The sequence below is a fragment of the Lithobates pipiens genome, unplaced genomic scaffold, assembly GCF_037356315.1.
Source record: "Lithobates pipiens isolate NorthernLeopardFrog02 unplaced genomic scaffold, aLitPip1_a1.2 Scaffold_157, whole genome shotgun sequence".
Taxonomy (NCBI): Eukaryota; Metazoa; Chordata; class Amphibia; order Anura; family Ranidae; genus Lithobates; species Lithobates pipiens.
The window spans coordinates 1,616,009-1,630,724 of record NW_027507746.1 but is presented as its reverse complement, the minus strand read 5'-3'; the positions used below and the strand labels follow the sequence as shown (position 1 = coordinate 1,630,724).

Sequence of the window (14,716 nt, the reverse complement as noted above, 5' to 3'; positions counted from 1 at the left end):
ACTTTTGCCTCGGTCACAATTATTTATGGTATGATGGAGGATTTAATTTACAAAAAAGAGGTGTGGCAATGGGTGCAAAATTCGCACCCAGTATAGCCAACCTATTTATGGCCGAATGGGAAGACAAGGTCATATATAGTAATCCTCCTCCTGAATTGATTTTCTATAAACGTTTTATTGATGATTTGTTTTTTATTTGGGCTGGAAATTTAGAATAATTCAAATTTTTTATTAAAAAACGTAATATGAATGACCGCAACATCAGTTTGTCCTCGGAATGGAATAAAGAGGAAATTAATTTCCTTGATGTGACCATTTATAGAAAAAGTGACAAATTGGAAACAAAAGTACTTTAACAAAAAAAAAACGACCGTAACAGTTACTTACCCACATCATCCTCACTGGTTACGGAATATTCCGAAAGGTCAGATGATACAAGTATGGAGAAATTGCTCAGAATTTGACAATTATATCATGCAGGCCAATATACTAGCAGGGAGATTTTTCTGCTTGAGGGTATAACCAACAAGAATTGAAAAAAGTGATTAAAGAAGTGGGGAACACTTCAAGATCAGTGTGCTTACAAGACAAAAAGCCTAAAAAAAAACTGGAACAGCACCAGGGGATCAGGCTGTAACCAAACGGGACAATGAATGGGGATTCATCTCAGACTTTCATACACAATATAAAGAGGTAGAAGATATTTTTAAACGGCATTGGCATATCCTGCTGCTAGATAGCAAATTAAACCCTACATTGCCATCCCAACCTCAATTTATCTATAGGAAAGCACCAAGTTTTGGCAACAAAATTATAAAAAAAGTAATTAATCCCCCGAAGCCTCCACCCACTTTTTGGGATCGAAACATTTTTTTTTTGCCTTCCGCAGATGTAAAGCCTGTCGGGAAGTTACGAGACATGTTAGATTCTTGGAACATTTCTCATCATCATCAAATTATTGAGTGTTTACTATTAAACAGTTTATCACATGTAATAGCACTCACGTAGTATATGCTCTAACATGCCCTTGTGGTTTGATGTACATTGGGAGGACAAAGAGAAAATTAAGAGTGATAATTGCCGAACATATACACAATATCAAAATTGGATTCAAAGACCATAATGTGTCATTACATTTCAAACTCAAACACAATATGGACGCTACAGGCCTCCAATTTTGGGGAATAGAACAGATTAAACCTTATTGGAGAGGGATCAACTTGGTACGTGAACTGTCAAAACACGAAACTCAATGGATATACTTAGTTGATGTTCTAAGTCCCAAGGGCCTGAACATTGAGCTAGACATAAATTGCTTTATAAGTGACACCTGATCACACTAATATGAAAAGAATAAATAGGGATCATTGTCATGGTTATGCAGTGATCTTCCTGTTTGCTTACCTCCCCTCATGTGTTCAGACTAAGAGGCCAGCCACTTCCACCTGGTGGTTTTTATAACCTCTCCTCTAAGCATGGCTCCACCCCAGGCCCTATCAGGGAACCTTATATTAACCTGTGCACTGCTAGCCAACAGTGCTGATCAACCATTGTGTATTCCTTTGTGTATTAGCTTCCTGTTACCTGCCGTGTGCTTTTCTGTTGTTCTGTTACCGACTTTGGCGTGTCTTTGACTATCCCTGTTTGCCTGTGATCCTGACCTTTTGGCGTGTCACTGACTTTTCCTGTCTGCTTGTGGCCCCGACCTTGGCTTTGTCCCTCACCATCCCTATCCTCCTGTTGCCTACTGTGGGTGTGAGCTGAGGGACCCTGGGGGTCGCGACCTGGAGCCAGTTGCAGCCAAGTCCATCCTCACCACTCGAGGCTCTGGTGAACACCTGCTGGCTCTTAGGCCGCGTACACACGCGCGGACTGTTTGCCCAACCTTGTTTGTCAAACAGTTTCGGCAAACAGTCCGCTCAAAATTTGCATGAGCGGACTTGCCCACACACGAGCGGACTGTTTCAGCAAACTGTTTGCCAAACAGTTCGCTCAACTTTTGAAATGAACGGACTCGCCCACGTAAGGAGGAGGCAAATCCGCCCATTTCGAGCGCGTGTACAGGTAGGCGGGGCCCGCGAAGGAGACGTCGCGGGCTCCGCCGCCTGGAATGGGCTTAAAGGGGAACCCCAACGCCGAAAAAAATCGGCGTGGGGGTTCCCCCAAAGTCCACACCAGACCCTTGTCCGAGCACGCTACCCGGCCGGCCAGGAAAGGGGGGCGAGCGAGCGCGCCCCCCCTCCTGAGCCGTACCAGGCCGCGTGCCCTCAACATGGGGGGGTGCCTTGGGGAAGGGGGGGCCGCGCGGCCCCCCCACCCCAAAGCACCTTGTCCCCATGTTGATGAGGACAAGGGCCTCTTCCCGACAACCCTGGCCGTTGGTTGTCGGGGTCTGCGGCCGGGGGGCTTATCGGAATCCGGGAGCCCCCTTTAATAAGGGGGCCCCCGGATACCGGCCCCCCACCCTATGTGAATGAGTATGGGGTAAAATGTACCCCTACCCATTCACCTGTGAAATAAAGTACAAAAAAAAACACAACACAGGGAAAAAATATTTTATTGCACAGCTCCGGGGGTCTTCCGTCTTCGGGGGTCTTCTCGCCGGACTCCTCCGCTATCTGTGTGTAGCTCTTTTACTAGCGGAGGAGTCCGGCTTTCTTCCTCCCCGCCGCCGGCCTCTTCTCCCGACTTCGGGGGTCTTGTCCCCCTCTTCGGTTCTTCTGCCGGGCCACCGCGCCTTCTTGTAGCTCTTTTGCAGGCGGTGGCCCGGTCTTCTGTCGCCGCTGCCTTCCGTTCTTCTGTCGCCGCCTTCGGTTCTTCTGCCGGGCCACCGCGCCTTCTTGTAGCTCTTTTACAGGCGGTGGCCCGGTCTTCTGTCGCCGCTGTCGCCGCTGTCGTCGCCGCCGCCGCCGCCGCCGCCGCCTTCCGTTCTTGTTCTTGTTCTTCTTCTTGTTGTTCTTCTTCTTCTCCTGGAGATGTTGACTCGACGAGCTCTCCGGCCGGAATGCCAGGGCCGCGCTGTGCGGTCACTTATATAGTGACAATGGGGCGGTGTCACATGGTATATGTCACATGGGTTGGTCACATGGTGACCCCGCCCCCTTACGATGTCATAGTCCCCATGTGACATCAACCCATGTGACCAACCCATGTGACATATACCATGTGACACCGCCCCATTGTCACTATATAAGTGACCGCACAGCGCGGCCCTGGCATTCCGGCCGGAGAGCTCGTCGAGTCAACATCTCCAGGAGAAGAAGAAGAAGAACAAGAAGAAGAACAAGAACGGAAGGCGGCGGCGGCGGCGACGACAGCGGCGACAGAAGACCGGGCCACCGCCTGTAAAAGAGCTACAAGAAGGCGCGGTGGCCCGGCAGAAGAACCGAAGGCGGCGACAGAAGAACGGAAGGCAGCGGCGACAGAAGACCGGGCCACCGCCTGCAAAAGAGCTACAAGAAGGCGCGGTGGCCCGGCAGAAGAACCGAAGGCGGCGACAGAAGAACGGAAGGCAGCGGCGACAGAAGACCGGGCCACCGCCTGCAAAAGAGCTACAAGAAGGCGCGGTGGCCCGGCAGAAGAACCGAAGAGGGGGACAAGACCCCCGAAGTCGGGAGAAGAGGCCGGCGGCGGGGAGGAAGAAAGCCGGACTCCTCCGCTAGTAAAAGAGCTACACACAGATAGCGGAGGAGTCCGGCGAGAAGACCCCCGAAGACGGAAGACCCCCGGAGCTGTGCAATAAAATATTTTTTCCCTGTGTTGTGTTTTTTTTTGTACTTTATTTCACAGGTGAATGGGTAGGGGTACATTGTACCCCATACTCATTCACATAGGGTGGGGGGCCGGTATCCGGGGGCCCCCTTCTTAAAGGGGGCTCCCGGATTCCGATAAGCCCCCCGCCCGCAGACCCCGACAACCAACGGCCAGGGTTGTCGGGAAGAGGCCCTTGTCCTCATCAACATGGGGACAAGGTGCTTTGGGGTGGGGGGACCGCGCGGCCCCCCCTTCCCCAAGGCACCCCCCCATGTTGAGGGCACGCGGCCTGGTACGGCTCAGGAGGGGGGGCGCGCTCGCTCGCCCCCCTTTCCTGGCCGGCCGGGTAGCGTGCTCGGACAAGGGTCTGGTGTGGACTTTGGGGGAACCCCCACGCCGATTTTTTTCGGCGTTGGGGTTCCCCTTTAAGCCCATTCCAGGCGGCGGAGCCCGCGATGTCTCCTTCGCGGGCCCCGCCTACCTGTACACGCGCTCGAAATGGGCGGACTTTCCGAGCGGGAACAGTCCGCTCATTTCGAAAGTACAGCGGACAGGCCCACACACGGGTGGACTGTTCGCTCAAACACAGTTTCAGCGGACAGTTTTTCGGAATTTCCGAAAGACTTTGTCCGTCTAACTGTCCGCTGAAACTGTCCGCTGAAAGCCCACACACGAGCGGACTGTCCGCCCAAACACTGTTCAGCGGACAAGGTTGGGCGAACAGTCCGCCCGTGTGTACGCGGCCTTAGACTCCGTGCCCCAGGGAATCTTACGCTCTAACCCCAGTGGGATCTGTCTCCCGTCCGCAGCAGTCAGCCGTAGGGTCCACAACCTTGCGGTGCACTCCTGATCCCTACGGTGTGCATCTGTCACCTCGCCTCAAGGTGACCTGACAATCATCTTGCATGAAAAAGACGAGATGAAAGTACACAAATATCCAGTAATGACCCTATAAAATAAATGGGATGGAGTCCATATAGTATGTATGTATGTATACATTTATAATAGTATTCATTTTAAATGGGTCTACTTGTGCAATATATAAATAATTTTTTTAATTTTTTATATATGAATTTTTTTACATATGAACTTTGTTACATATGGATTTTTTATATATTTTTTAACAAACAACAACAAAAAAATAATTTTAACAATTTATTTGAACAAAAATTTATTCAGCGATCTATTATCTAATCATTGAGAGGCTATTGATTAATTAATTATAATATAAAGGAATGGTCTATTATGGCATTGAACTCCTAGAAGTTATAAATTATTCCCTGGTTTATAAATTTATAATGGTTCTAACCTTTTTAAATATACGATTAATAATTTCTAATCAATGAATTAGTGTAATCTAGATGTTGAATATGGTTCTAGTATATACTCAAAATATACTAACGTATTATTATTAATTTAGAATAAATAAATAAAAAAACATTGGCTTATTCACACATAGATGAGCGATTAAATCGACCAATTTAATATCATAATTGAGATTGAAAATCATTGCAAATTATGAAATTCAACGATATTTTAATGGTAAAGGATAATACACACACATAACAAACTAGAAATGAACTTTTTTTTTATGAGGTATTTAATAATAATAAAAAATTTAAAAAAATGTGATTTATCTCTTTTTTTTATTTATATATGTATACATAGTTTCTTAATTTTATTTAATTGTTTTAATTTTCTCTTTTTATGAAATAGTTGATGTATGCAATATTATATGGAAGTATAGTCACATAGATATAAGGCATATCATTGAGGAATATGTATATTATTGCACATCCTGTATAGCTTTAATGGTTAATATAAGGTCCGCATTATTTCCGATCACTGACATGCATGAAATCCAGGCATCCGAAGATATCGGTTACAATTAGAGGAATGTCCTGTCTGTTATGCTGCAGGGGGTGCGGATTGGACCGTGACATATATAAAAGAACGCTTCCGGTTTTGTTGATTACGCCCTCAGACGAAGTCGGAAATGACGAAATGCGTCAGTGACGTAATGAACCGGAAGTGACGTGTGCGCTTCAACTCTGCGTTCCAAGGAGCCCGGGAAGCAGGAAGTGAATCGCTGCTGTACACAGCGAACGCCTGCTGGTCCTTTGGCAAACCGGGATCCGGAAATAAGGCACAGTACATACTTTTAATGCTGTTGTGATGTTTATATTTGGTACGCATATCTGTATTGGGGGGCATTAGAATAATAAAAGGTGAAAAGCAGAATTACGCTATGTCTGCATGTTCTGTTCCTTTCATATGGTATATTGGAGCCCCATGTCAATAGCAGAGACATCTAGTGGCCAAAGAAGAGTTCATTAATGGTACATTGAAGGCTCATTGTTTCAGGCGTTTGGTGAGTTTATCCCCAAAGGGGGATCGTTTGAACCACAAGTGGTGAATCGTGCGGTGGAAGCTGTTCCTCTATTTAATCACAATAAGAACTGTCTAAATCCCTATCGAGCACCATCTTTTCAGAACGCTGAAAGAAATCAACAGTTATTCATTTTGATTAAAGTGTTTATGCTCTGCTATATATGAAAAGTGGACTCTTTTTATTAAGGTTGAATTTTTTTATATATTTTTAAGATATTGTTTGACATAAAAGCAGCATTTTCTGTTATATAATTAATTCAGATGATTTGTGATTTGAAATCGATTAATTGATAATTTTCATTTTATTTATATTATATTTATTTATTTATTTTATCCAGAAGCGCAGAGCAGTGTGCTATTAGGGCGGGTCTTATACAATTTTCTAGCATACTCATTGAAATATTCGGTCCCATAAATGTGTCAAAAGTGTCCGACGTGTCCGCCATAATGCCGCAGTCACCATATAAATCGCTGATCGCCGCCATTACTAGTAAAAAAAAAAAAATTATAATAAAAAAGCCATAAAACTATCCCCTTATTTTGTAGGTGCTATAACTTTTACGCAATCCAATCAATAAACAATTATTGTGATTTTTTTTTTTTTTTTAACAAAAATATGTAGAAGAATACGTATCGGCCTAAACTAATATATATATATATATATATATATATATATATATATATATATATATATATATATATAATTTTTTTTTTTTTTGGGGGGGGATATTTATTATAACAAAAAGTAAAAAATAATGAGTTTTTTTTCTAAATTGGCGCATTTTTTGGTTTATAGTACAAAAAATAAAAACCGCCGAGGGGATCAAATACCACCAAAGGAAACCTCTATTTGTGGGGGAAAAAAGGAGGTCAGTTTTGTTCGGGTACAACGTCGCACAACCGCGCAATTAAAGCGGCGCAGTGCCGAATCGCACAAAAAAGTGCTCCTGTCAGGAAGGGGGGTAAAATCTTCCCGGGGCTGAAGCGGTTAAACAAAAAATGCAGAAGTTTATAAAAGGCTTTAGCGGGAAGCGGCCGGGTCTCTTCTCTTCCTGCCATCTACATCACATCGACTTCTACAGCATACAGACTTTCTTCAGCACACAAAGGAATAAATCGGCCATCTTTGAATTCCAGAAGCACATGGTCTCACACGTCTTACAGGACTTTTTCATATCTTGAAACGTATTTGAAGTTACATTTATTTTGTATTAATGTACAACTATTGTACTTATTTTCCTATTTTTGTGTGTATAATAAATCACACGGTTTGATTCAAGCTGACTCAGACATAATTCAGAAATTTGTCTCACAATCATCATTTCAAAGCTTTTGTGGATATGAACCACTTGACCACTGGGCACTTAAACACCCTTAATAATCAGACCAATTTTCAGCTTTCGGTGCTCTCACATTTTGAATGACAATTACTCTTTTGGTGGTATTTAATCACCGCTGGGTTTTTTAATATTTTTTGTGCTATAAAAGAAAAAAAGACCGAAAATTCTGAATTTTTTTTTATTTTTCTTTGTTTCTGTTATAAAATTTAGCAGATTAGTAATTTTTCTTCATAAATTTTGGCCAGAATTTATACCACTACATATCTTTGGTAAAAATAAGTACAAATTGGTGGATATTATTTGGTCTTTGTGAAAGTTATAGAGTCCACAAGCTATGGCGCCAATATCTGAAAATTGATCACACCTGAAGTACTGACGGCCTATTTCAATTCTTGAGACCCTAACATGCCAGAAAAGTACAAATACCCCCCAAATGACCCCTTTTCGGAAATAAGACATTCCAAGGTTTTTAGTAAGAGGCATGATGAGTTTTTTGAAGTTGTCATTTTTTCCTACAATTCTTTGCAAAATCAAGATTTTTTTTTCCTTTTTTTTCCCCACAAAATTGTCATATTATCAGTTTATTTCTCACACAGCATATGCATACCACAAATTACACCCCAAAACACATTCTGCTATTACTCCCGAGTACGGCGATACCACATGTGTGAGACTTTTACACAGCGTGGCCACATACAGAGGCCCAACATGCAGGGAGCACCTTCAGGCGTTCTGGAGCACCCAGGACAATTCTGACATTTCTCTCCTACATGTAAAAATCATCATTTATTTGCTAGAAAATTACATAGAACCCCAAAATATTATATATTTTTTTTTAACAAAGACCCTAGAAAATACAATGGTGGTCGTTGCAACTTTTTAGCATGCACGGTATTTGCGCAGCAATTTTTCGAACGTGTTTTTTTTGGGAAAAAAAACTGTTTTGTGCTTAAAAAACAAAACAGTAAAGTTAGCCCAATGTTTTTGCATAATGTGAAAGATGAAGTTATGCTGAGTAGATAGATACCTAACATGTCACTCTTCAAAATTGCACACGCTCGTGGAATGGCACCAAACGTCGCTACTTAAAAATCCCCATAGGCGACGATTTAAATTGTTTTACTGGTTACATGTTTTGAGTTACAGAGGAGGGCCAAAATTATTGCTCTCGCTCTAACGTTCGCAGCGATACCTCGCATGTGTGGTTTGAACACCGTTTTCATATGTGGGCGGGACTTACGTATGCGTTTGCTTCTGCATGCGAGCACATGGGGACAGGGGCGCTTAAATTATTTTTTTTATTATTGTTTATTTTACTTTATTTATTTTAGTTTGACATTTTTTCCCCAAAAATAAATGTTTTGATCACTTTTATTCCTATTTCAAGGAATGTAAACATCCCTTGTAATAGGAATATGGCATGACAGGTCCTCTTTACAGTGAGATATGGGGTCATATGGGGACCCCACATCTCACCTCTAGGCTGGGAAGCCTGAAATAAAAAAAAAAAAAATGGCAGAGTATTGGCAGGGTATTGCAGGCTATTGCAGAGTATTGCAGATTATTGCTGGGTATTGTAGAGTATTGCAGGGTATTGGGTATTGCAGAGTATTGGCAGGGTATTGCAGGGTATTGCAGAGTATTGCAGGGTATTGCAGGGTATTGCAGGGTATTGCAGGATATTGCAGAGTATTGCAGGATATTGCAGAGTATTGCAGAGTATTGCAGAGTATTGCAGGATATTGCAGGATATTGCAGGGTATTGCAGAGTATTGCAGGGTATTGCAGGGTATTGCAGGGTATTGCAGAGTATTGCAGAGCATTTGGTATTGCAGGGTATTGTATGGTATTGGCAGGGTATTGGCAGGGAATTGAGGGGTTCATTTTCGGTGACCAGCACTGCAGATCCAGCCCACAGCGCTGCTGACACCGATCTCTTCCTCCTCCGCTGTACCGATCGGTACAGAGAGGGGAGGGAGGAACCGGTGTCATAACAAGACGTCGGTTTGTTTACAAGTGATTGCTCCGTCATTTGACGGAGCGATCATGTGGTAAACAGGCGCGATGAGCGGCCGTTTACCGTTATCAGTGATGTCCCGGCGGTCACGGATACTCTCAAGTGCGTGTCCCAGGGGGGCGCGTGAGAGCAGAATTCTGGGAGGACGTAATATGACGGCCTCTTAGAGTTAAACAACCGCCCTGTAGCCATCATTCGGCTATGGGGCGGTTGTTAAGTGGTTAAGCTACTTTTACACCGCTATGTACTATTGGATGAATATTCTAATAAATCCCCTCCTCCGTCTAACATCACCAGACTGTGGGTGGAGTTCTCACATCTCCCGCCTCCCCCCACATATCTTTATACAACCTCTCCATACACCTATCCCAGCATGGAGGGGCTCAGTGAAGGTGGTGGTGAAGGTGTGGAGATGTCGGATCGGGTCACACAGATCATAAAAGGAGATCCGCCCGGCCTCATAATCCAGATCTATCCTGACTCTGTTACTGGAGGGATTGGTGGGTAAGGGGGTCTCTTTCCTGTCATGTATCACCGAATACTGATTTCTATACCTCTCCAATCCCCAGGATTTCTTATTATATGCAATCCATGACTCCACCCCTCTCCTCTCTATACTGGGGTAACACATCCCGACTCTCCACCAACCTGACCCCCCGACATTCACTTCCCAGTAATGTCTCCCTGAGGAGAACCTCTGACTGCTCATCACCTGAGGATAATCCTGGAATCTCTCTGGTGTTTCTGGGTGATTCTGCTCTATATCTGACCAGGATACAGTTTTCCTGTCATCTGATATCTGTAGATCATTATGAGCTGTGTTTCCATCCAGTAATATGTCTGCAGCCCCCTGTATATAGTATACATTTACCTCTGTTATTATATCAGATAAACCTGTGTGTAAGACCCCTGCCACATCCAGACCCCCTCCATCATTGAGGAGTTCCTCATGTCTCTCTCTGTCCTCATTATCTCCATCCTCAGTATCACACAAGTCACCTGTGTCTGATTCCTGTAAGACAGTCAGTGGATCCGTCACGTTACACAGCTCCTCAAGGTGACACAACTTCCTGGACAGCTCCTCCTTCTTTATTTCCAAATCCCGGATGGAGATGGAGATCCGCTCTGCCCTCCCGGAGATGTCCCTCAGGACTCTCTTCTCCAGCTCTTTCAGACGTCTCCTGAGATCTCTAAACAGGGCAGTGACTCTCTTGGTGTCACCAGCTGCTTCTTTTTCTACTTTCCTCCTGTGTTCCTGAAGACTCTGGACTCTTTCCTCCGTCTCCTCTCTCTTTGTCAGAAGTTTCTGCAGAACACTCCTCAGTGTCTCCTTCTTCTTCTCAGAAGCCTCACCCAGTGTCTCCACCTGGTGTCCCCGATGTTCTCCAGCCAAACTGCAGGACACACAGATACAGGTCTCATCCTCAGTGCAGTAATACTCCAGGATCTTCTTATGGACGGAGCATTTCCTGCTCTCCATGGACAAGGTGGGGTCACATAAGACGTGTTCTGGGGACTTTTTGTGGACTCTCAGGTGTTTATCACACAGAGAAACCTCACAGTGCAGACAGGATCTAACAGCAGGTACAGGAGAGTCCACACAGTAAGTACACAAGACCCCGGACTCCTCTCGATCTAGCTGAGTGGACAGGAAAGTCTCTACTATGTTACATAGTTTCTTGTTCTTCTGCAGTGCAGGCCGATCCGGAAACTTCTCTCTACATTCAGGACAGGAAAATCCTTCAGACCCCTCCTGTGTATCCAGCACACGATCAATACAGACCCGGCAGAAGTTGTGACCACATCTCAGCATTACAGGATTGGTATAAATGTTCAGACAGACGGAACATTCCAACTCGGCTCTCAGATCACCAGATGCCATCGCTGACAGCAGAAGAGAAATGAGACTGGAAGTCTCTGACACCGGAGAGGAATGTGGATGGGGGAGGGGTGACGTCCTCCTACACAGGGTGAGGCTGGATGAATATTATAGGACACGGAGATCAGAGTACAGAAGGGAGGAGATTCGTTTTGCAGTAGTAATGAGAATTATACCTCCCAACATTAGAAGAGAGGAAGAGGGAAAGACGGGTGTGGAGAAGACATGAGATGAAAAGTGGAGATGAGTACATCATGGTGAAAAGGGATTTGGTTCTATAAAGTCAGAGCTTACACTAAACACGGCATCTACTGCAGCCTTTGTACCCCATAAACATGTCTTCATGACTAGGGGATGTGCTTACTCGTGAGTAGGGATGAGCTTCGTGTTCAAGTCGAACATACGTTCGACTCGAACATCGGCTGTTTGCCCGTTCGGCGAATTCCGAACATTATGGGCCGTTCGCGCCAAATTCGTGTGGCGCTCACGGCCCACAATGCACTGCGATGGCGCAGTGCATTGCTGGCTCATGATTGGCCAAGCATGCACTGTGACCCCGCATGCTTGGCCAATCACACCCCCGGCAGCAAGGAGAGCCATGATTGGCCACAGGCAGGATGCCTGTGGCCAATCATAGCTCAGGCTGTGTAGTACACGCCCCACACTATATAAGGCCGCCAGCGCGGCGGCCTTGTGTAGTGTGTTGGCATCTGTAGCAGTTAGTGGGTGTTCTGTGTACCCAGTATACACCGATCGTTATCGGCCGATTTTTCATTCTTGCTCTTCTGTAGTGGTTGTTGTCTGCATGCCCTGACCGCAGTATACACCTATATAGCTAGCAATATATCTATCTTTTATAATAGAGCTTTCAGTCAGTGTTAGGAGATTGTGCGTGCTGTCTGCGTGCTCTGAACCCAGTATACACCGCTATATCCATCGATATATAGCAAACTATCTTGCTCGTTTTAAATAGAGCTTGCAGTCAGCGGTAGGAGATTGTGCGTGCTGTCTGCGTGCTCTGAAAAAGACGGACGGCAAAACTAATTATACAGGGGTGATAACCCTTCCCTAGGTTTTCCAAAAAGCTTAAAAATTGTTTTTTTGACTGGAGCTACACTTTAAAAATGTGTACACCAACAATATTGCGCAAAAGGAAAATTATAAATTGAAATAGATAAATACAAAGAAATGTATATGATGAGCAGCCAACACGCTAAAACTAGGGATTTTTTTTAGCTGGAAAATCGGTAAAAAATGTAGTGCAAGCGCTCAGCCTATACACACTTCTTATAGTGCTACAAAATAATATGTGCTCAAATATATGTATAGTATTACCCAAAGGGAAAAAAATATAGATACACTGTAATAAAAATACAGAATATGAAATTGTATAAATATATACAGTGACCTATATATATACCAAAAGAAGAGGGTAATAGGATGTTGTATCTCTAAAAGAGAAAACAGTGACTATGAATATCTGTAAACAATAAACACAGTGATAAAATCCATAGATAACTGTGAAAACAGTGACTGTGAATGTCAATAAACAATAATCTCAATAATGAAGTCCATAAATGAATATATAGTCCAAAACAATCGTGCAGAGTGCCAGTAGTGACCAGGATCCTGTGATATTGTGACCGAAAAGAACAATGTTCCACCAAGTGACAATCCCACCACCTTGTAGGGTGTAGGCTTACCAGATCTATGTGACCCTAGTAGGCATACGCCTCAGGGGTCAATCAAAGCTTGCGATCCCAACCAAAGAATGGTCTCAAGGATTAGGTGTGTCAGTCATGGCATATACGATCCCAACAGATGGCTAGATGTGGTCAATATTCCTCATGTGCATATATAGATCCAACAATGATTCAGGCATGAAAGATGAGAAGACAGAACCGACATGGCATAATAACGTCTTTAAAAAAACTTTAATAAAAAATATTTTGGTAAAACTCACATTTCCAAAAAGTACAATCAAGCGTGTCAGGATAAAAATGGCAGTAGCGGAGTCCTCCCGACGCGTTTCGACCCACCGGTCATCATCTGGGGTGGACTCACACTACTGTCCTACTGCCTTATATAGGTACTCACACAGTGAAGTGGTGGCAATCCTCCATGTGTTGTGATTATGCCCACTTCCGGTATATTAAAGATGGCGGACGAGCGTGCGTTCCACGCCTCGATTGCAATGCGTTCCACCAACATCATTTAAGCCCAGAAAACCTAATTGGAAGTGAGGGTAATTCTACTTCCGGTATGCGGAAAAAATGGCGGCCCGGCGTGCGTTCCACGCCTCGCATTGGGTGCGTTTCACCTATCCATATTGATATGTAAAAAGAGGATATAGGCACGAACCTATTTTTTATGGTCCATATATGGAACGAGCCAACATATAATAAATTTGAATGCTGTGGGCTCACAAGTTATCAGAAAAAATGTCCAGAACCCTTTTTAGAATGGTGATCAGAAACCGGAAGTGAGCATCCACAAGACCCGGAACCGGAAGTGATTGTCCATCACTTCCGGAGCGGAATGAGGATGTAAACAAGACATCAATGCAAAGAAATCACTATCTATTCTCTTATACAGATAAAAAGGTAGCGCTAATGACACCTAATGGCCACTAATAAGATTGCAACTAGATATGCAGAAAATAAGCCATCTTTACATTACACTGTGCAGAAAATGCAACTCACACTAATGACACCTAATGGCCACTAATGAGATTGCAACTAAATATACAGGAAATAAGCCATCAATACGTTACAATGTGTAAAAAATGCATCTCATGCTGCAGACTAATAATTTTATGGTCACAATGACCATATACCACAACATTGAATAAATATTATTAATATGGTCATTCCAAAAAATTAAAAAATAAAATAAAAATATAGATGTAAAAAAAATAGAGATATACAAAAAAAGGTAATATCCACGGAAAAAGCATACCCAATATCAGACTACATATCACTAATGCCAGAAGGTCCTACGAATCATCAATAAACGCATTGATGTCCCACTCCACATTCATACCGAGTGGGGAGTGGGACTGAAGTTCGTATATCCAAAAAGTTTCAAGCCTGGAGACCCCACGAGTGAGGGGTCCCCCTCTCCAAGGTGGAATATATTTATCTATCACGATAAATTGAGTGCCACGTAGATCGTTACTGTGGCATTCCCTATAGTGTCTCGGCACCGTGTGCTTAGATAATTTACTTCTGATCAGGGAGATATGTTCGCCGACCCTTGTGGAAAAAGTTCTGGTAGTGCGGCCAACATATTGCTTCCCACAGGGGCAGGTTATTAAGTAAACCACATATTTAGTTT

At 43.9% G+C, this 14,716-nt stretch overlaps 1 protein-coding gene across 1 annotated transcript in view; it reads right to left on the bottom strand.

Annotated features, from left to right (window-relative positions):
* Positions 1-6,868: 6,868 nt before the first annotated feature.
* LOC143981418 (uncharacterized) overlaps positions 6,869-14,716 on the bottom strand; it is a 33,510-nt gene continuing 25,662 nt past the window's right edge. Inside the window, exon 4 of the mRNA XM_077479245.1 lies at positions 6,869-11,470. Coding sequence (XP_077335371.1) covers positions 9,815-11,470 — 1,656 coding nt within the window. The 3' untranslated portion in view covers positions 6,869-9,814. The remainder of the gene's footprint in view (positions 11,471-14,716) is intronic.